Source organism: Spodoptera frugiperda, chromosome 10, assembly GCF_023101765.2.
Source record: "Spodoptera frugiperda isolate SF20-4 chromosome 10, AGI-APGP_CSIRO_Sfru_2.0, whole genome shotgun sequence".
NCBI lineage: Eukaryota > Metazoa > Arthropoda > Insecta > Lepidoptera > Noctuidae > Spodoptera > Spodoptera frugiperda.
This window is the reverse complement of record NC_064221.1, coordinates 7,023,440-7,045,167: the sequence shown is the minus strand read 5'-3', so window position 1 is coordinate 7,045,167 and position 21,728 is coordinate 7,023,440. Positions and strand designations below refer to the sequence as shown.

Genomic DNA, 21,728 nt, shown 5'->3' with positions numbered 1-21,728 from the left:
GGCCTCGCGTGATCGGGCCAACGGCTGGGCGCACTAAGTGGGTGAGCCGACCGCGACCGAGCAACGAGTTTTCTTGAGTTTTATTGCGGTCCGAGCGGTGAGTGTAGGCAGGTAGGTCTTCACTCGACGGCTGCTGGCGAATCCTTAAATTCGCTAGCGCACCCGGGTCGCTTAAGTACTAAGCTACGGTATCACAAGTAGCGGGTTGCTGATAAAGAGTTGCACCAATCACAGCCAAATATAGTTGTCTCGCTCTAACGGGCGGCGACACTCCGTCCCCCTTTACGCCGTAATGTCGATGAGTCGAATCTCATTTTCTTAGTAAGTGCTCAACCAGTCGTTCATTGTAATCCGATCGTTTTTACTATCCGGATAGTACAGACATTTTTAATAATACATACGTACCATGTCGGGTTACCCATTTTTATTTAATTCAAGAATATAATTGTTTAATTTGATTCAATGGTAGATCTGTAGCTATTAAATTTTTTACGCCTGCTTGCTTTTTTACTTAAACTTTGAACTAAGTAGCTCTGTAGTAGTTAGGGAGCTGGTGAACATTTAGGTATATGATTTGCACAAGTTTCACATCGAGGTAGATTGTAGTTTACGTCTTTACAAATCGATTTGGTCCAGTCAATTAAGGTCCTACGTCGCTGCGTTTTCGCGTTACAGCCGATTGAAGTTGCTTAAAAAAAAGGGGATATTAAATCATTCGCACATGTATGCCTCTGGGGTTCATGGTCACAAACAGCTTGGAAACGAAGAAAATCGAAAAGGGAGACATTCAGGGCTCTGCATTATTATGGGGCGGAGTTGTAAAAATGTAAAAAAAAAGCTCTACTAAGTAATTTGCACACGGTTCTCATTGCTCCCACGTGGATACGAAAAAACATTTGGCAGACATTTTGCTCACTGATTTTCAGGTGTATAACTGTTTGAAATTCACGGAATCAAGGGGGAAGCGGTTATTCCATGGGATTATTGTCATTCTTTATAGTCTATTGTTATTATTTAGTTTGATATTATTCGCTGAAGTCGCGGTAACGATTCAACTTCTTCGGAAGCTGAAATCTATGGAATCACTTTTTTTTTATAAGGCAAGATAAAACGAAATGCGTTTGAAACTTTACCTAGTGAGTAAATGTTTTTTTATTTCTTTTTATTTTTAAAGTATGCTTGAATTTGATTTGAATAAGAATTACACACTCTAACTTATTCGAAATATGTATATTCGTAACATAGACTCTATTTTTCTCTTCCTATTTGTAATAAAACATGAATTAAAAAACTAAAAAACCCGACTGCGTTTCTTCCTAATATGAAAATGAAAAACCCTAAAACAAGAAAGTCATCGTAAAATTAAAGCAGTCGGGACCCATTCTAGAAAGCAAGCTGTATGTGTCCTCACTATTCATATTTACAATGGGTCCCAACTGCTTTAATTTTACGATGACTTTCTTGTTTTAGGGTTTTTCATTTTCATATTATGAAGAAACGCAGTCGGGTTTTTTAGTTTTTTAAATTACATTATTTTATTTTACTTTCTTTTAGTTTTATTATTTTTATATTTTGATAATTATAGGTATCTAGTATCATTCTCACAGTAAATACGAATCAAACGACCCCTATCAAGCTGAAATCCATCGAGTCGTTCAGGCTAGAGAGTGAACAATATTTGAATTTGGCGCCAAAAATCCGCCATTTTATTTTTTTATTATTTTGATATATCCAGTGTCAATCTCACAGTAAATACGAATCTAACGACCCCTATCAAGCTGACATACATCGATTCGTTCCGGCTAGAGAGTGAGCAATATTCAAATTTCGCGCCAAAAATCCGCCATTTTGTTTTTTTTACTATTTTGATATATCCAGTGTCACTCTCACAGTAAATACGAATCCAACGACACCTCTCAAGCCAAAATCCATCAAGCCGTTTAGGCTGTAGAGCGTGCCAAACAATTATACATACATACATACATACATACTCTCGAAAAACATAACCCTCCTTCTGGCGCAGTCGGGTAAAAAAAGCGATTGCATTTAGGAATCGTCGTCATCGCTGGCATCCGAGAAACCTTGGGGATCGTTAATGTCGGCACTTACGTCCATGTCTCCGCAAAATTTTGAATTGAATTTTTGACGAATCAATAATGTCTGTGCACATTTTTCTAACGATTCATGACTGAATACAATTATGTTGCTCAAGTCTTGCGTTTGACAAAAAACGCAACGTTTTTCTGGCTCTTCCATTGTGGCGTGGTGAGCCAGAGGCAGACCGGGAACTAAACTAAACAAATTCTTACTGTACAGGAGCAGCTGCGAGGAATTCTCCCGATTACAACGGGCGATGGCAGAGGCGCTGCGTTTGTACGTTATTCGAAATTATTTTGGATGATGTTGATAGTTATTTTGGAAATATATTTCATGTACAGAATTGACCTCTCTACAGATTTACTATAAGTATAGATTAAATAAAAATGGGTAACCCGACATGGTACGTAGGTATTATTAAAAATATCTGTATTATCCGGATAGTAAAAAGCATCGGATAACAATGAACGACTGGTTGAACACTGAGTCGGCAAATCAGATTCGACTCATCGACATATCGGCGTAAAGGGGGGAGGGAGTGTCGCCGCCCGTTAGAGCGAGACAGGTATAGTTGGCTGTGATTGGTGCAACTCTTTATCAGCAACCCGCTACTTGTGATACCGTAGCTTAGTACTTAAGCGACCCGGGTGCGCTAGCAAATTAAATTTACATATCAGATTTTACAGTCTACCGTAAACACCGATTATCATATTATTATCAATATGGCTTACGGTAACTCTGGAAAACCTGGCCGCACAGAGAATGCACTTTGTGTAATATCGCTTGGAGCTGAGCCCGTTATTGAACAGCGTCAAGTGGCGACTGCGGTTGAACAGTCGCATGAAGAACTCGTTTCTTACATAAGAGAAGTTCGTGAGAAAAGTAGAAGACTATATCTTGACGTTAAGAAGTTAAGAACAGCCGTAGGTACTTCAAAACAATATTAAAGTACCTGGAGAAGTATTCTCCGAAAACAAAACGGCCCTTTTCAGGGCCATCATACGATTCATATAATTATAGTTTCTATTTAACAGATGTCAAAAACAAAAAATCCTAACATTTACCCTTTCCCCATCCCCTATTCCCAAGTCCCGAACACTACATGATTACATGAGGTTTTTGGAAGTGAACAATACGTTACTTCATCTGAGTATCGCAGGTTCTCACCCTAATGTCATGCCCCATGTCGTTCCCCTAAAATAAAATAAAAATTAAAGGCTGGCTGAAAGACAACAGGTAAAAGTAATATATGACTGGAGACCAAAAGCTATCTAACACAAAGTAAAGTAACTCTTGCGTCTTTCCAAGATAAAATTACAAATGTTACATTTTGGAACTCTTTATCAGCAATCCGCTACTTGTGATACCGTAGCATAGTACTTAAGTGACCCGGGTGCGCTAGCAAATTGTACTCAACCACGAGAACACTTAAAATGACTGCCACCAGAATGGTCACAATGGTCACCAAGGTGAGGGAAAGTCGGATTGGTCGATATATTCGGCGAAAGTTGTACAAAGAGCGTAGACGGCAGCGTCTTGCACAAGTAGAGAAGCGGCGGATTGACGATAGGGTGACTGGACTGCCGCCGGTGATCGCCCTGCCTGAAAAAACCTCTCGTATTATTTAAGGTGTTTGTATATCATTACCTAATCTGGAATTAAAATTAAGATAATTATTTATATAACTGACCCCTTAGAGTTATTAAATACATTTCGTAATGCTCTATTTGAAGATGTATTAAACAGAACGTGCAATGAGAATCAGAATATGACATTAGCATATAATGACGATATATACAAAGATGGACTATTCATAATTGAAGATAAAATTCATGAGATTTGCTATAAATCACTAACCGATTTTGGGCTTCCGGTATCAAAAAGGATTAATTCACTTAATCTCCGGATCCGTTAGAAATAGCATTGCGAAAACCGTAGTCTTTAAATGAAATAAATGTTTACATTACTCAAAATGACCAAAAATGAATTAATGACCAGGTAACCGCGTATAATTGTATTATGCAAAGTTTTTGTTATAGTGAAGGAAAAGTTTTTCTTTTGGATGATCTCGGTGGACCTTTATTACTAATCTTATGTTAGCAAAAGGAAGGTCTCAGGGTAAGCTAGCATTGGCAGTTGCGTAGTCAGGTGTCGCTTCAACTTTTATTTTTAAACTGCCTTTTAACTTACTGTTTCTTTATAGAAAGATAGCGTGTGCTCTATACGTAAAAATAGACCGTAAACTGTTTGGGAAAAAAATCAGTGTCAAAAATGCACAACTAGAGAATATTATCCCTAAAACCCAGATATAGTGATACAAGTATTATCGGGATTTTAAAATCGGCGGATATCCGTATTGCAAGCTGTAGTGGCTATAGATCGTATGATATGTTCTAGAATGCGATAATTCGATTTACGGCATCCATAAATATAACTACTTTAAAGATGATCTCTTGGGTATGCACTTCCTTTGATAACACTCGCGACTGTGTTGATATCGATGAACGACTGTTCGTACCGACGACTGGTCGAGCACTGACTTCTCCCGGCAAATGAGATTCGAATCATCTACATTTAGGAGGGGCGGAGGGGGGGGGGCGGGGTGTTGCCGCCCGTCAGAGCGAGACAGATATAGTCGCCTGTGATTGGTGGAAATATCTCTCAGCGACCCGCTACTTGTGATACCGTAGCATAGTACTTAAGCGACCCGGGTGTGCTATCAAATTATACTCAACCACGAGAACAATTATTAAAATGACTGCCACCAGAATGGTCACAATGGTCACCAAGGTGAGAGAAAGTCGGATTGGTCGATATATTCGGCGAAAGTTGTACAAAGAGCGTAGACGGCAGCGTCTTGCACAAGTAGAGAAGCGGCGGATTGACGATAGGGTGACTGGACTGCCGCCGGTGATCGCCCTGCCCTGGGATTGGCGTCCGTGCCACGCCAGTAAACCTATCGACATCCCGCCGAGGAAACGCTTGTTCTAGATCCTAGGATCGAAACAAAAGGCCCTTTTCAGGGCCACAATATTATCCTTCAGTTTCTTTTTAACGCATGTGTAGTCAAAGACAAAAACGTAACAGCAAACGAGCTGCTTTGCAAAGAAAAAACATCTCGTATTATTTAACCTTAAATAATACGAGATGATTAATTGGTACAAACATTATTAATATGAGTTTAGTACTTAAACTGGTGAAACTACTACTCCAGTACACCTGGCCACTGGAGACGGCCGTGGAGGATCGCAACTTGAGTTCAAGTCCCTTTTCAGGACCACAGCGTGATTCGTCAGTTTCTACTTACCTAACGGATTTATAGTCAAAGATGAAAACGTTACCTTCCGCCCCATGTCGGATTAGCCATTTTTATTTAATTCAAGAATGTAATTATTTAAATTGATTCGATGGTACTCGCAGGTTTATTTATGCTTTTGACTGATTTGGCTATTTAATACCACTTTGCTTATTTATTTCTTGCACTAATACCATGTAGCGTAACATACATCACTCATTGCTCAAAAGAAACTAAGAATAATAATAATAATACCGCATCGCTTAGGTGCTGCGGAACTTTACCGTGACGAGGTCCCGTACGACAACGAAAAGTCAAACGACAGAAGACGCTCTGTTGAATTGGTTTAAGTGTAACACTAGTATTGTGTGTCGTTGCGGACTGCACTAATGAAAATGACAGAGAGAAGAAGAAAATGTAACATTAATGTAATTTTATTTTGGAAAGACGCAAGAGTGAGTGATGTTTACTTTGTGTAATTTCCACTGGTTGTCTTTCAGCCAGCCATAGTTTATTTTTTATTTGCGAATAAGGGCATGTCAGAGAGAGAACCTGCGTTACTCGGACGGAGAGTAACGTATTATTATTCTCTTCCAAAAACCTCATGTAATCATGTAGGGACGAGGGACGAGGGAAGAGGGGATGGGGAAAGGGTTCTGGGTGTTACGTTTTTTGTTTTTGACGACACATCTGTTAAATAGAAACTGTAAATATATGAATCGTATTGTGGCCCTGAAAAGGGCCGTTTTTTTGTTCGGAGAATATTAATTCTCCAGGTACTTTATCATTTTTTAAAAGTACCTGCGAATGTTCTTGACCACTTAACGTCAAGGTACAGTCTTTCACTTTTCTCGCGAACTTCTCTTATGTGAGAAAGGAGTTCTTCATGAGACTGTTTCACCACATTCACATTCGATACATGACGCTCTCTTCTCTCTTCATGCACTTCCACCACCTCAGCAGCTTCGTCATCAGAGCAGTGAGTTGCATCTCCTAAGAGATCCATCGCGCCAGATACGATGATATCCATCGCCCCCGAGTAAGCTAGATCTAATTCCTTCTGCATTTCTGCAGTCGGAAATATCTGCGGATGTTTAGCACTAGGGGGCGCTGGACGCTTGGTGGAACCAGTGGTGATAGATCGCATGATCTTTTGCGGAATCTCCTTATCATAGCGAGTTCCGCCAATCACGGTCGACTATGTCTGTCTCGCTCTAATGGGCGGCGACACTTCCCCCACTCCCGAGAGGCGTCAGTTCTCGACCAGTCATCGGTACGAACAGTCGGTCATCGTTATCGTCGTGGCTTGGAATATCGGTCTATTTTTATTATCCGGATAGTACGGATATTTCTTAATTTTTTGTTTACAAATAAGTGTTTTTAAATGTTTTATTCAGTAATGGAAACAGAGAGCGCTAAAATATTATCCCTAAAACCCAGATATAGTGATACAAGTATTATCGGGATTTTAAAATCGGCGGATATCCGTATTGCAAGCTGTAGTGGCTATAGATCGTATGATATGTTCTAGAATGCGATAATTCGATTTACGGCATCCATAAATATAACTACTTTAAAGATGATCTCTTGGGTATGCACTTCCTTTGATAACACTCGCGACTGTGTTGATATCGATGAACGACTGTTCGTACCGACGACTGGTCGAGCACTGACTTCTCCCGGCAAATGAGATTCGAATCATCTACATTTCGGAGGGGCGGAGGGGGGGGGGGGGTGTTGCCGCCCGTCAGAGCGAGACAGATATAGTCGCCTGTGATTGGTGGAAATATCTCTCAGCGACCCGCTACTTGTGATACCGTAGCATAGTACTTAAGCGACCCGGGTGTGCTATCAAATTATACTCAACCACGAGAACAATTATTAAAATGACTGCCACCAGAATGGTCACAATGGTCACCAAGGTGAGAGAAAGTCGGATTGGTCGATATATTCGGCGAAAGTTGTACAAAGAGCGTAGACGGCAGCGTCTTGCACAAGTAGAGAAGCGGCGGATTGACGATAGGGTGACTGGACTGCCGCCGGTGATCGCCCTGCCCTGGGATTGGCGTCCGTGCCACGCCAGTAAACCTATCGACATCCCGCCGAGGAAACGCTTGTTCTAGATCCTAGGATCGAAACAAAAGGCCCTTTTCAGGGCCACAATATTATCCTTCAGTTTCTTTTTAACGCATTTATAGTCAAAGACAAAAACGTAACAGCAAACGAGCTGCTTTGCAAAGAAAAAACATCTCGTATTATTTAAGGTATTAATTGGTACAAACATTATTAATATGAGTTTAGTACTTAAACTGGTGAAACTACTACTCCAGTACACCTGGCCACTGGAGACGGCCGTGGAGGATCGCAACTTGAGTTCAAGTCCCTTTTCAGGACCACAGCGTGATTCGTCAGTTTCTACTTACCTAACGGATTTATAGTCAAAGATGAAAACGTTACCTACGCCCCATGTCGGATTAGCCATTTTTATTTAATTCAAGAATGTAATTCTTTAAATTGATTCGATGGTACTCGCAGGTTTATTTATGCTTCCTTGCCGGATTACCGCCGTGGGATTTGGAGGCGAAGGTGCTCGCGCGCGTGTTCAGTTTGCGCGCCGACGCGTGTCGCCGGGGCGAATCTCCACTACCGCGCCAGATCAGTGCGTGGCGGGACGAGCTCCGGCGCGATCTCATGGCGGAATGGCAGCAACGACTGTCGCAACCGAGGGCTGGGCTCGCTGTCATTGCAGCGGTAAGTCCCCTCTTTGAGGAGTGGCTAGAGAGGCGCCACGGCGTCCTCACCTACCGCCTGACGCAGGTGCTTACCGGACATGGGAGTTTCGGTAGGTTCCTGTCCCTTATTGGGCGGGAGGAAACGCCCGGGTGTCATCACTGCGAGGACCGCCCGGAGGACACTGTAGAACATACAGTGGCGGTGTGCCCTGCGTGGGCTGAGCACCGCCAAGTCCTCAGGGATGTGGTCGGCGACGGCGACCTCTCGCGCCCGGCACTGGTTCAAGCCATGGTGCGGAGCGAGAGGGACTGGGATGCCGTCCCCTCCTTCTGCGAAGCAGTCATGCTAGCTAAGGAGGAGGCGGGGCGCGTGAGGGAACAAACCTCCTCACGCCCCAGCCGTCGCGAGAGACACTCTGGGCGTCGGGGATCGCGTGACGATCTCCGGCCACCGTAAGTGCGGGTCTGCGGACGGTGAGCAAGGGTAGCTCATCGCCCGAACAGAACCAGACCCGTGCGTGCGGCGCGTCGCGTTCCGCGCGCGCCTCAAAGAGCCATCAGACCACCACAGATGGGGCCCAGTAGGGCTGAAGCCTGATCCGGAGCTGCGGACTACCTAGCGGGTTTACCGGGGCTCCGGCTCGAAAAGCAGGAGAAGGAACGGGGTGGTTTTTAGTCAGTAAGAGTCTGACACTCCCTCTCGCCTCGCCCAAGGCGGGAGAAGTCATTGGATGATTTTCCCCCCTCAAAAAAAAAAAAAAAAAGGTTTATTTATGCTTTTGACTGATTTGGCTATTTAATACCACTTTGCTTATTTATTTCTTGCACTAATACCATGTAGCGTAACATACATCACTCATTGCTCAAAAGAAACTAAGAATAATAATAATAATACCGCATCGCTTAGGTGCTGCGGAACTTTACCGTGACGAGGTCCCGTACGACAACGAAAAGTCAAACGACAGAAGACGCTCTGTTGAATTGGTTTAAGTGTAACACTAGTATTGTGTGTCGTTGCGGACTGCACTAATGAAAATGACAGAGAGAAGAAGAAAATGTAACATTAATGTAATTTTATTTTGGAAAGACGCAAGAGTGAGTGATGTTTACTTTGTGTAATTTCCACTGGTTGTCTTTCAGCCAGCCATAGTTTATTTTTTATTTGCGAATAAGGGCATGTCAGAGAGAGAACCTGCGTTACTCGGACGGAGAGTAACGTATTATTATTCTCTTCCAAAAACCTCATGTAATCATGTAGTGTTCGGGACGAGGGAAGAGGGGATGGGGAAAGGGTTCTGGGTGTTACGTTTTTTGTTTTTGACGACACATCTGTTAAATAGAAACTGTAAATATATGAATCGTATTGTGGCCCTGAAAAGGGCCGTTTTTTTGTTCGGAGAATATTAATTCTCCAGGTACTTTATCATTTTTTAAAAGTACCTGCGAATGTTCTTGACCACTTAACGTCAAGGTACAGTCTTTCACTTTTCTCGCGAACTTCTCTTATGTGAGAAAGGAGTTCTTCATGAGACTGTTTCACCACATTCACATTCGATACATGACGCTCTCTTCTCTCTTCATGTACTTCCACCACCTCAGCAGCTTCGTCATCAGAGCAGTGAGTTGCATCTCCTAAGAGATCCATCGCGCCAGATACGATGATATCCATCGCCCCCGAGTAAGCTAGATCTAATTCCTTCTGCATTTCTGCAGTCGGAAATATCTGCGGATGTTTAGCACTAGGGGGCGCTGGACGCTTAGTGGAACCAGTGGTGATAGATCGCATGATCTTTCTCGGAATCTCCTTATCACCAAACAATTTATCGAAAGCTGATGATAAGCGTGCAACCTTAGCATCAGCTCTCGAACTCTTCTTGGACTTGGAAATTGCACGCAGTGCGGTCTCCGTGTGGCCAGATTTTTCAGTTTTGCCGTAAGCCATATCGATAGTGTGATAAACGATGTTTACGGTAGACTTTAATAATCTGAGATATAAAGTTAATTTGCTAGCGCACCCGGGTCGCTTAGGTACTATGCTACGGTATCACAAGTAGCGGGTCGGTGTGATAGCGAGTTCCGCCAATCACGGTCGACTATGTCTGTCTCGCTCTAATGGGCGGCCGTCAGAGCGAGACAGATATAGTCGCCTGTGATTGGTGGAGATATCTCTCAGCGACCCGCTACTTGTGATACCGTAGCATAGTACTTAAGCGACCCGGGTGTGCTATCAAATTATACTCAACCACGAGAACAATTATTAAAATGACTGCCACCAGAATGGTCACAATGGTCACCAAGGTGAGGGAAAGTCGGATTGGTCGATATATTCGGCGAAAGTTGTACAAAGAGCGTAGACGGCAGCGTCTTGCACAAGTAGAGAAGCGGCGGATTGACGATAGGGTGACTGGACTGCCGCCGGTGATCGCCCTGCCCTGGGATTGGCGTCCGTGCCACGCCAGTAAACCTATCGACATCCCGCCGAGGAAACGCTTGTTCTAGATCCTAGGATCGAAACAAAAGGCCCTTTTCAGGGCCACAATATTATCCTTCAGTTTCTTTTTAACGCATGTATAGTCAAAGACAAAAACGTAACAGCAAATGAGCTGCTTTGCAAAGAAAAAACATCTCGTATTATTTAAGGTATTAATTGGTATGACAAACATTATTAATATGAGTTTAGTACTTAAACTGGTGAAACTACTACTCCAGTACAGTACACCTGGAGACGGCCGTGGAGGATCGCAACTTGAGTTCAAGTCCACAGCGAGTTTCAGGACCACAGCGTGATCCGTCAGTTTCTACTTACCTAACGGATTTATAGTCAAAGATGAAAACGTTACCTACGCCCCATGTCGGGTTAGCCATTTTTATTTAATTCAAGAATGTAATTGTTTAAATTGATTCGATGGTACTCGCAGGTTTATTTATGCTTTTGACTGATTTTGCTATTTAATACCACTTTGCTTATTTATTTCTTTCACTAAAACCATGTAGCGTAACGTACAGCACTCATTGCTCAAAAGAAACTAAGAATAATAATAATACCGCATCGCTTAGGTGCTCCGGAACTTTACCGTGACGAGGTACCGTACGACAACGAAAAGTCAAACGACAGAAGACGCTCTGTTGAATTGGTTTAAGTGTAACACTAGTATTGTGTGTTGTTGCGGACTGCACTAATGAAAATGACAGAGAGAAGAAAATGTAACATTAATGTAATTTTATTTTGGAAAGACGCAAGAGTGAGTGAGGTTTACTTTGTGTAATTTCCACTGGTTGTCTTTCAGCCAGCCATAGTTTATTTTTTATTTGCGAATAAGGGCATGTCAGAGAGAGAACCTGCGTCACTCGGACGGAGAGTAACGTATTATTATTCTCTTCCAAAAACCTCATGTAATCATGTAGTGTTCGGGACGAGGGAAGAGGGGATGGGGAAAGGGTTCAGGGTGTTACGTTTTCTGTTTTTGACGACACATCTGTTAAATAGAAACTGTAAATATATGAATCGTATTGTGGCCCTGAAAAGGGCCGTTTTTTTGTTCGGAGAATATTAATTCTCCAGGTACTTTATCATTTTTTAAAAGTACCTGCGAATGTTCTTGACCACTTAACGTCAAGGTACAGTCTTTCACTTTTCTCGCGAACTTCTCTTATGTGAGAAAGGAGTTCTTCATGAGACTGTTTCACCACATTCACATTCGATACATGACGCTCTCTTCTCTCTTCATGTACTTCCACCACCTCAGCAGCTTCGTCATCAGAGCAGTGAGTTGCATCTCCTAAGAGATCCATCGCGCCAGATACGATGATATCCATCGCCCCCGAGTAAGCTAGATCTAATTCCTTCTGCATTTCTGCAGTCGGAAATATCTGCGGATGTTTAGCACTAGGGGGCGCTGGACGCTTAGTGGAACCAGTGGTGATAGATCGCATGATCTTTCTCGGAATCTCCTTATCACCAAACAATTTATCGAAAGCTGATGATAAGCGTGCAACCTTAGCATCAGCTCTCGAACTCTTCTTGGACTTGGAAATTGCACGCAGTGCGGTCTCCGTGTGGCCAGATTTTTCAGTTTTGCCGTAAGCCATATCGATAGTGTGATAAACGATGTTTACGGTAGACTTTAATAATCTGAGATATAAAGTTAATTTGCTAGCGCACCCGGGTCGCTTAGGTACTATGCTACGGTATCACAAGTAGCGGGTCGGTGTGATAGCGAGTTCCGCCAATCACGGTCGACTATGTCTGTCTCGCTCTAATGGGCGGCCGTCAGAGCGAGACAGATATAGTCGCCTGTGATTGGTGGAGATATCTCTCAGCGACCCGCTACTTGTGATACCGTAGCATAGTACTTAAGCGACCCGGGTGTGCTATCAAATTATACTCAACCACGAGAACAATTATTAAAATGACTGCCACCAGAATGGTCACAATGGTCACCAAGGTGAGGGAAAGTCGGATTGGTCGATATATTCGGCGAAAGTTGTACAAAGAGCGTAGACGGCAGCGTCTTGCACAAGTAGAGAAGCGGCGGATTGACGATAGGGTGACTGGACTGCCGCCGGTGATCGCCCTGCCCTGGGATTGGCGTCCGTGCCACGCCAGTAAACCTATCGACATCCCGCCGAGGAAACGCTTGTTCTAGATCCTAGGATCGAAACAAAAGGCCCTTTTCAGGGCCACAATATTATCCTTCAGTTTCTTTTTAACGCATGTATAGTCAAAGACAAAAACGTAACAGCAAATGAGCTGCTTTGCAAAGAAAAAACATCTCGTATTATTTAAGGTATTAATTGGTATGACAAACATTATTAATATGAGTTTAGTACTTAAACTGGTGAAACTACTACTCCAGTACAGTACACCTGGAGACGGCCGTGGAGGATCGCAACTTGAGTTCAAGTCCACAGCGAGTTTCAGGACCACAGCGTGATCCGTCAGTTTCTACTTACCTAACGGATTTATAGTCAAAGATGAAAACGTTACCTACGCCCCATGTCGGGTTAGCCATTTTTATTTAATTCAAGAATGTAATTGTTTAAATTGATTCGATGGTACTCGCAGGTTTATTTATGCTTTTGACTGATTTTGCTATTTAATACCACTTTGCTTATTTATTTCTTTCACTAAAACCATGTAGCGTAACGTACAGCACTCATTGCTCAAAAGAAACTAAGAATAATAATAATACCGCATCGCTTAGGTGCTCCGGAACTTTACCGTGACGAGGTACCGTACGACAACGAAAAGTCAAACGACAGAAGACGCTCTGTTGAATTGGTTTAAGTGTAACACTAGTATTGTGTGTTGTTGCGGACTGCACTAATGAAAATGACAGAGAGAAGAAAATGTAACATTAATGTAATTTTATTTTGGAAAGACGCAAGAGTGAGTGAGGTTTACTTTGTGTAATTTCCACTGGTTGTCTTTCAGCCAGCCATAGTTTATTTTTTATTTGCGAATAAGGGCATGTCAGAGAGAGAACCTGCGTCACTCGGACGGAGAGTAACGTATTATTATTCTCTTCCAAAAACCTCATGTAATCATGTAGTGTTCGGGACGAGGGAAGAGGGGATGGGGAAAGGGTTCAGGGTGTTACGTTTTCTGTTTTTGACGACACATCTGTTAAATAGAAACTGTAAATATATGAATCGTATTGTGGCCCTGAAAAGGGCCGTTTTTTTGTTCGGAGAATATTAATTCTCCAGGTACTTTATCATTTTTTAAAAGTACCTGCGAATGTTCTTGACCACTTAACGTCAAGGTACAGTCTTTCACTTTTCTCGCGAACTTCTCTTATGTGAGAAAGGAGTTCTTCATGAGACTGTTTCACCACATTCACATTCGATACATGACGCTCTCTTCTCTCTTCATGTACTTCCACCACCTCAGCAGCTTCGTCATCAGAGCAGTGAGTTGCATCTCCTAAGAGATCCATCGCGCCAGATACGATGATATCCATCGCCCCCGAGTAAGCTAGATCTAATTCCTTCTGCATTTCTGCAGTCGGAAATATCTGCGGATGTTTAGCACTAGGGGGCGCTGGACGCTTAGTGGAACCAGTGGTGATAGATCGCATGATCTTTCTCGGAATCTCCTTATCACCAAACAATTTATCGAAAGCTGATGATAAGCGTGCAACCTTAGCATCAGCTCTCGAACTCTTCTTGGACTTGGAAATTGCACGCAGTGCGGTCTCCGTGTGGCCAGATTTTTCAGTTTTGCCGTAAGCCATATCGATAGTGTGATAAACGATGTTTACGGTAGACTTTAATAATCTGAGATATAAAGTTAATTTGCTAGCGCACCCGGGTCGCTTAGGTACTATGCTACGGTATCACAAGTAGCGGGTCGGTGTGATAGCGAGTTCCGCCAATCACGGTCGACTATGTCTGTCTCGCTCTAATGGGCGGCCGTCAGAGCGAGACAGATATAGTCGCCTGTGATTGGTGGAGATATCTCTCAGCGACCCGCTACTTGTGATACCGTAGCATAGTACTTAAGCGACCCGGGTGTGCTATCAAATTATACTCAACCACGAGAACAATTATTAAAATGACTGCCACCAGAATGGTCACAATGGTCACCAAGGTGAGGGAAAGTCGGATTGGTCGATATATTCGGCGAAAGTTGTACAAAGAGCGTAGACGGCAGCGTCTTGCACAAGTAGAGAAGCGGCGGATTGACGATAGGGTGACTGGACTGCCGCCGGTGATCGCCCTGCCCTGGGATTGGCGTCCGTGCCACGCCAGTAAACCTATCGACATCCCGCCGAGGAAACGCTTGTTCTAGATCCTAGGATCGAAACAAAAGGCCCTTTTCAGGGCCACAATATTATCCTTCAGTTTCTTTTTAACGCATGTATAGTCAAAGACAAAAACGTAACAGCAAATGAGCTGCTTTGCAAAGAAAAAACATCTCGTATTATTTAAGGTATTAATTGGTATGACAAACATTATTAATATGAGTTTAGTACTTAAACTGGTGAAACTACTACTCCAGTACAGTACACCTGGAGACGGCCGTGGAGGATCGCAACTTGAGTTCAAGTCCACAGCGAGTTTCAGGACCACAGCGTGATCCGTCAGTTTCTACTTACCTAACGGATTTATAGTCAAAGATGAAAACGTTACCTACGCCCCATGTCGGGTTAGCCATTTTTATTTAATTCAAGAATGTAATTGTTTAAATTGATTCGATGGTACTCGCAGGTTTATTTATGCTTTTGACTGATTTTGCTATTTAATACCACTTTGCTTATTTATTTCTTTCACTAAAACCATGTAGCGTAACGTACAGCACTCATTGCTCAAAAGAAACTAAGAATAATAATAATACCGCATCGCTTAGGTGCTCCGGAACTTTACCGTGACGAGGTACCGTACGACAACGAAAAGTCAAACGACAGAAGACGCTCTGTTGAATTGGTTTAAGTGTAACACTAGTATTGTGTGTTGTTGCGGACTGCACTAATGAAAATGACAGAGAGAAGAAAATGTAACATTAATGTAATTTTATTTTGGAAAGACGCAAGAGTGAGTGAGGTTTACTTTGTGTAATTTCCACTGGTTGTCTTTCAGCCAGCCATAGTTTATTTTTTATTTGCGAATAAGGGCATGTCAGAGAGAGAACCTGCGTCACTCGGACGGAGAGTAACGTATTATTATTCTCTTCCAAAAACCTCATGTAATCATGTAGTGTTCGGGACGAGGGAAGAGGGGATGGGGAAAGGGTTCAGGGTGTTACGTTTTCTGTTTTTGACGACACATCTGTTAAATAGAAACTGTAAATATATGAATCGTATTGTGGCCCTGAAAAGGGCCGTTTTTTTGTTCGGAGAATATTAATTCTCCAGGTACTTTATCATTTTTTAAAAGTACCTGCGAATGTTCTTGACCACTTAACGTCAAGGTACAGTCTTTCACTTTTCTCGCGAACTTCTCTTATGTGAGAAAGGAGTTCTTCATGAGACTGTTTCACCACATTCACATTCGATACATGACGCTCTCTTCTCTCTTCATGTACTTCCACCACCTCAGCAGCTTCGTCATCAGAGCAGTGAGTTGCATCTCCTAAGAGATCCATCGCGCCAGATACGATGATATCCATCGCCCCCGAGTAAGCTAGATCTAATTCCTTCTGCATTTCTGCAGTCGGAAATATCTGCGGATGTTTAGCACTAGGGGGCGCTGGACGCTTAGTGGAACCAGTGGTGATAGATCGCATGATCTTTCTCGGAATCTCCTTATCACCAAACAATTTATCGAAAGCTGATGATAAGCGTGCAACCTTAGCATCAGCTCTCGAACTCTTCTTGGACTTGGAAATTGCACGCAGTGCGGTCTCCGTGTGGCCAGATTTTTCAGTTTTGCCGTAAGCCATATCGATAGTGTGATAAACGATGTTTACGGTAGACTTTAATAATCTGAGATATAAAGTTAATTTGCTAGCGCACCCGGGTCGCTTAGGTACTATGCTACGGTATCACAAGTAGCGGGTCGGTGTGATAGCGAGTTCCGCCAATCACGGTCGACTATGTCTGTCTCGCTCTAATGGGCGGCCGTCAGAGCGAGACAGATATAGTCGCCTGTGATTGGTGGAGATATCTCTCAGCGACCCGCTACTTGTGATACCGTAGCATAGTACTTAAGCGACCCGGGTGTGCTATCAAATTATACTCAACCACGAGAACAATTATTAAAATGACTGCCACCAGAATGGTCACAATGGTCACCAAGGTGAGGGAAAGTCGGATTGGTCGATATATTCGGCGAAAGTTGTACAAAGAGCGTAGACGGCAGCGTCTTGCACAAGTAGAGAAGCGGCGGATTGACGATAGGGTGACTGGACTGCCGCCGGTGATCGCCCTGCCCTGGGATTGGCGTCCGTGCCACGCCAGTAAACCTATCGACATCCCGCCGAGGAAACGCTTGTTCTAGATCCTAGGATCGAAACAAAAGGCCCTTTTCAGGGCCACAATATTATCCTTCAGTTTCTTTTTAACGCATGTATAGTCAAAGACAAAAACGTAACAGCAAATGAGCTGCTTTGCAAAGAAAAAACATCTCGTATTATTTAAGGTATTAATTGGTATGACAAACATTATTAATATGAGTTTAGTACTTAAACTGGTGAAACTACTACTCCAGTACAGTACACCTGGAGACGGCCGTGGAGGATCGCAACTTGAGTTCAAGTCCACAGCGAGTTTCAGGACCACAGCGTGATCCGTCAGTTTCTACTTACCTAACGGATTTATAGTCAAAGATGAAAACGTTACCTACGCCCCATGTCGGGTTAGCCATTTTTATTTAATTCAAGAATGTAATTGTTTAAATTGATTCGATGGTACTCGCAGGTTTATTTATGCTTTTGACTGATTTTGCTATTTAATACCACTTTGCTTATTTATTTCTTTCACTAAAACCATGTAGCGTAACGTACAGCACTCATTGCTCAAAAGAAACTAAGAATAATAATAATACCGCATCGCTTAGGTGCTCCGGAACTTTACCGTGACGAGGTACCGTACGACAACGAAAAGTCAAACGACAGAAGACGCTCTGTTGAATTGGTTTAAGTGTAACACTAGTATTGTGTGTTGTTGCGGACTGCACTAATGAAAATGACAGAGAGAAGAAAATGTAACATTAATGTAATTTTATTTTGGAAAGACGCAAGAGTGAGTGAGGTTTACTTTGTGTAATTTCCACTGGTTGTCTTTCAGCCAGCCATAGTTTATTTTTTATTTGCGAATAAGGGCATGTCAGAGAGAGAACCTGCGTCACTCGGACGGAGAGTAACGTATTATTATTCTCTTCCAAAAACCTCATGTAATCATGTAGTGTTCGGGACGAGGGAAGAGGGGATGGGGAAAGGGTTCAGGGTGTTACGTTTTCTGTTTTTGACGACACATCTGTTAAATAGAAACTGTAAATATATGAATCGTATTGTGGCCCTGAAAAGGGCCGTTTTTTTGTTCGGAGAATATTAATTCTCCAGGTACTTTATCATTTTTTAAAAGTACCTGCGAATGTTCTTGACCACTTAACGTCAAGGTACAGTCTTTCACTTTTCTCGCGAACTTCTCTTATGTGAGAAAGGAGTTCTTCATGAGACTGTTTCACCACATTCACATTCGATACATGACGCTCTCTTCTCTCTTCATGTACTTCCACCACCTCAGCAGCTTCGTCATCAGAGCAGTGAGTTGCATCTCCTAAGAGATCCATCGCGCCAGATACGATGATATCCATCGCCCCCGAGTAAGCTAGATCTAATTCCTTCTGCATTTCTGCAGTCGGAAATATCTGCGGATGTTTAGCACTAGGGGGCGCTGGACGCTTAGTGGAACCAGTGGTGATAGATCGCATGATCTTTCTCGGAATCTCCTTATCACCAAACAATTTATCGAAAGCTGATGATAAGCGTGCAACCTTAGCATCAGCTCTCGAACTCTTCTTGGACTTGGAAATTGCACGCAGTGCGGTCTCCGTGTGGCCAGATTTTTCAGTTTTGCCGTAAGCCATATCGATAGTGTGATAAACGATGTTTACGGTAGACTTTAATAATCTGAGATATAAAGTTAATTTGCTAGCGCACCCGGGTCGCTTAGGTACTATGCTACGGTATCACAAGTAGCGGGTCGGTGTGATAGCGAGTTCCGCCAATCACGGTCGACTATGTCTGTCTCGCTCTAATGGGCGGCCGTCAGAGCGAGACAGATATAGTCGCCTGTGATTGGTGGAGATATCTCTCAGCGACCCGCTACTTGTGATACCGTAGCATAGTACTTAAGCGACCCGGGTGTGCTATCAAATTATACTCAACCACGAGAACAATTATTAAAATGACTGCCACCAGAATGGTCACAATGGTCACCAAGGTGAGGGAAAGTCGGATTGGTCGATATATTCGGCGAAAGTTGTACAAAGAGCGTAGACGGCAGCGTCTTGCACAAGTAGAGAAGCGGCGGATTGACGATAGGGTGACTGGACTGCCGCCGGTGATCGCCCTGCCCTGGGATTGGCGTCCGTGCCACGCCAGTAAACCTATCGACATCCCGCCGAGGAAACGCTTGTTCTAGATCCTAGGATCGAAACAAAAGGCCCTTTTCAGGGCCACAATATTATCCTTCAGTTTCTTTTTAACGCATGTATAGTCAAAGACAAAAACGTAACAGCAAATGAGCTGCTTTGCAAAGAAAAAACATCTCGTATTATTTAAGGTATTAATTGGTATGACAAACATTATTAATATGAGTTTAGTACTTAAACTGGTGAAACTACTACTCCAGTACAGTACACCTGGAGACGGCCGTGGAGGATCGCAACTTGAGTTCAAGTCCACAGCGAGTTTCAGGACCACAGCGTGATCCGTCAGTTTCTACTTACCTAACGGATTTATAGTCAAAGATGAAAACGTTACCTACGCCCCATGTCGGGTTAGCCATTTTTATTTAATTCAAGAATGTAATTGTTTAAATTGATTCGATGGTACTCGCAGGTTTATTTATGCTTTTGACTGATTTTGCTATTTAATACCACTTTGCTTATTTATTTCTTTCACTAAAACCATGTAGCGTAACGTACAGCACTCATTGCTCAAAAGAAACTAAGAATAATAATAATACCGCATCGCTTAGGTGCTCCGGAACTTTACCGTGACGAGGTACCGTACGACAACGAAAAGTCAAACGACAGAAGACGCTCTGTTGAATTGGTTTAAGTGTAACACTAGTATTGTGTGTTGTTGCGGACTGCACTAATGAAAATGACAGAGAGAAGAAAATGTAACATTAATGTAATTTTATTTTGGAAAGACGCAAGAGTGAGTGAGGTTTACTTTGTGTAATTTCCACTGGTTGTCTTTCAGCCAGCCATAGTTTATTTTTTATTTGCGAATAAGGGCATGTCAGAGAGAGAACCTGCGTCACTCGGACGGAGAGTAACGTATTATTATTCTCTTCCAAAAACCTCATGTAATCATGTAGTGTTCGGGACGAGGGAAGAGGGGATGGGGAAAGGGTTCAGGGTGTTACGTTTTCTGTTTTTGACGACACATCTGTTAAATAGAAACTGTAAATATATGAATCGTATTGTGGCCCTGAAAAGGGCCGTTTTTTTGTTCGGAGAATATTAATTCTCCAGGTACTTTATCATTTTTTAAAAGTACCTGCGAATGTTCTTGACCACTTAACGTCAAGGTACAGTCTTTCACTTTTCTCGCGAACTTCTCTTATGTGAGAAAGGAGTTCTTCATGAGACTGTTTCACCACATTCACATTCGATACATGACGCTCTCTTCTCTCTTCATGTACTTCCACCACCTCAGCAGCTTCGTCATCAGAGCAGTGAGTTGCATCTCCTAAGAGATCCATCGCGCCAGATACGATGATATCCATCGCCCCCGAGTAAGCTAGATCTAATTCCTTCTGCATTTCTGCAGTCGGAAATATCTGCGGATGTTTAGCACTAGGGGGCGCTGGACGCTTAGTGGAACCAGTGGTGATAGATCGCATGATCTTTCTCGGAATCTCCTTATCACCAAACAATTTATCGAAAGCTGATGATAAGCGTGCAACCTTAGCATCAGCTCTCGAACTCTTCTTGGACTTGGAAATTGCACGCAGTGCGGTCTCCGTGTGGCCAGATTTTTCAGTTTTGCCGTAAGCCATATCGATAGTGTGATAAACGATGTTTACGGTAGACTTTAATAATCTGAGATATAAAGTTAATTTGCTAGCGCACCCGGGTCGCTTAGGTACTATGCTACGGTATCACAAGTAGCGGGTCGGTGTGATAGCGAGTTCCGCCAATCACGGTCGACTATGTCTGTCTCGCTCTAATGGGCGGCCGTCAGAGCGAGACAGATATAGTCGCCTGTGATTGGTGGAGATATCTCTCAGCGACCCGCTACTTGTGATACCGTAGCATAGTACTTAAGCGACCCGGGTGTGCTATCAAATTATACTCAACCACGAGAACAATTATTAAAATGACTGCCACCAGAATGGTCACAATGGTCACCAAGGTGAGGGAAAGTCGGATTGGTCGATATATTCGGCGAAAGTTGTACAAAGAGCGTAGACGGCAGCGTCTTGCACAAGTAGAGAAGCGGCGGATTGACGATAGGGTGACTGGACTGCCGCCGGTGATCGCCCTGCCCTGGGATTGGCGTCCGTGCCACGCCAGTAAACCTATCGACATCCCGCCGAGGAAACGCTTGTTCTAGATCCTAGGATCGAAACAAAAGGCCCTTTTCAGGGCCACAATATTATCCTTCAGTTTCTTTTTAACGCATGTATAGTCAAAGACAAAAACGTAACAGCAAATGAGCTGCTTTGCAAAGAAAAAACATCTCGTATTATTTAAGGTATTAATTGGTATGACAAACATTATTAATATGAGTTTAGTACTTAAACTGGTGAAACTACTACTCCAGTACAGTACACCTGGAGACGGCCGTGGAGGATCGCAACTTGAGTTCAAGTCCACAGCGAGTTTCAGGACCACAGCGTGATCCGTCAGTTTCTACTTACCTAACGGATTTATAGTCAAAGATGAAAACGTTACCTACGCCCCATGTCGGGTTAGCCATTTTT

At 43.1% G+C, this 21,728-nt stretch overlaps 1 protein-coding gene across 5 annotated transcripts; it reads right to left on the bottom strand.

Moving 5' to 3' along the window:
• Window positions 1-5,552: 5,552 nt before the first annotated feature.
• Window positions 5,553-20,941, bottom strand: LOC126911151 (uncharacterized). Of its 5 annotated transcripts, none has more exons than XM_050696456.1 (2): window positions 20,101-20,941; window positions 5,553-5,993 (listed from the first exon to the last, which is right to left on the bottom strand). In XM_050696456.1, the coding sequence occupies exon 1, from the start codon at window positions 20,799-20,801 to the stop codon at window positions 20,283-20,285; it is 519 nt and encodes a 172-aa protein (XP_050552413.1). In that variant the 5' UTR covers window positions 20,802-20,941; the 3' UTR covers window positions 5,553-5,993; window positions 20,101-20,282. The 5 variants fall into 5 exon arrangements, with proteins under 5 accessions (XP_050552413.1, XP_050552414.1, XP_050552415.1 ...); XM_050696457.1 differs by lacking the exon at window positions 20,101-20,941 and adding an exon at window positions 17,954-18,794; XM_050696458.1 differs by lacking the exon at window positions 20,101-20,941 and adding an exon at window positions 15,807-16,647.
• Window positions 20,942-21,728: the final 787 nt, after the last annotated feature.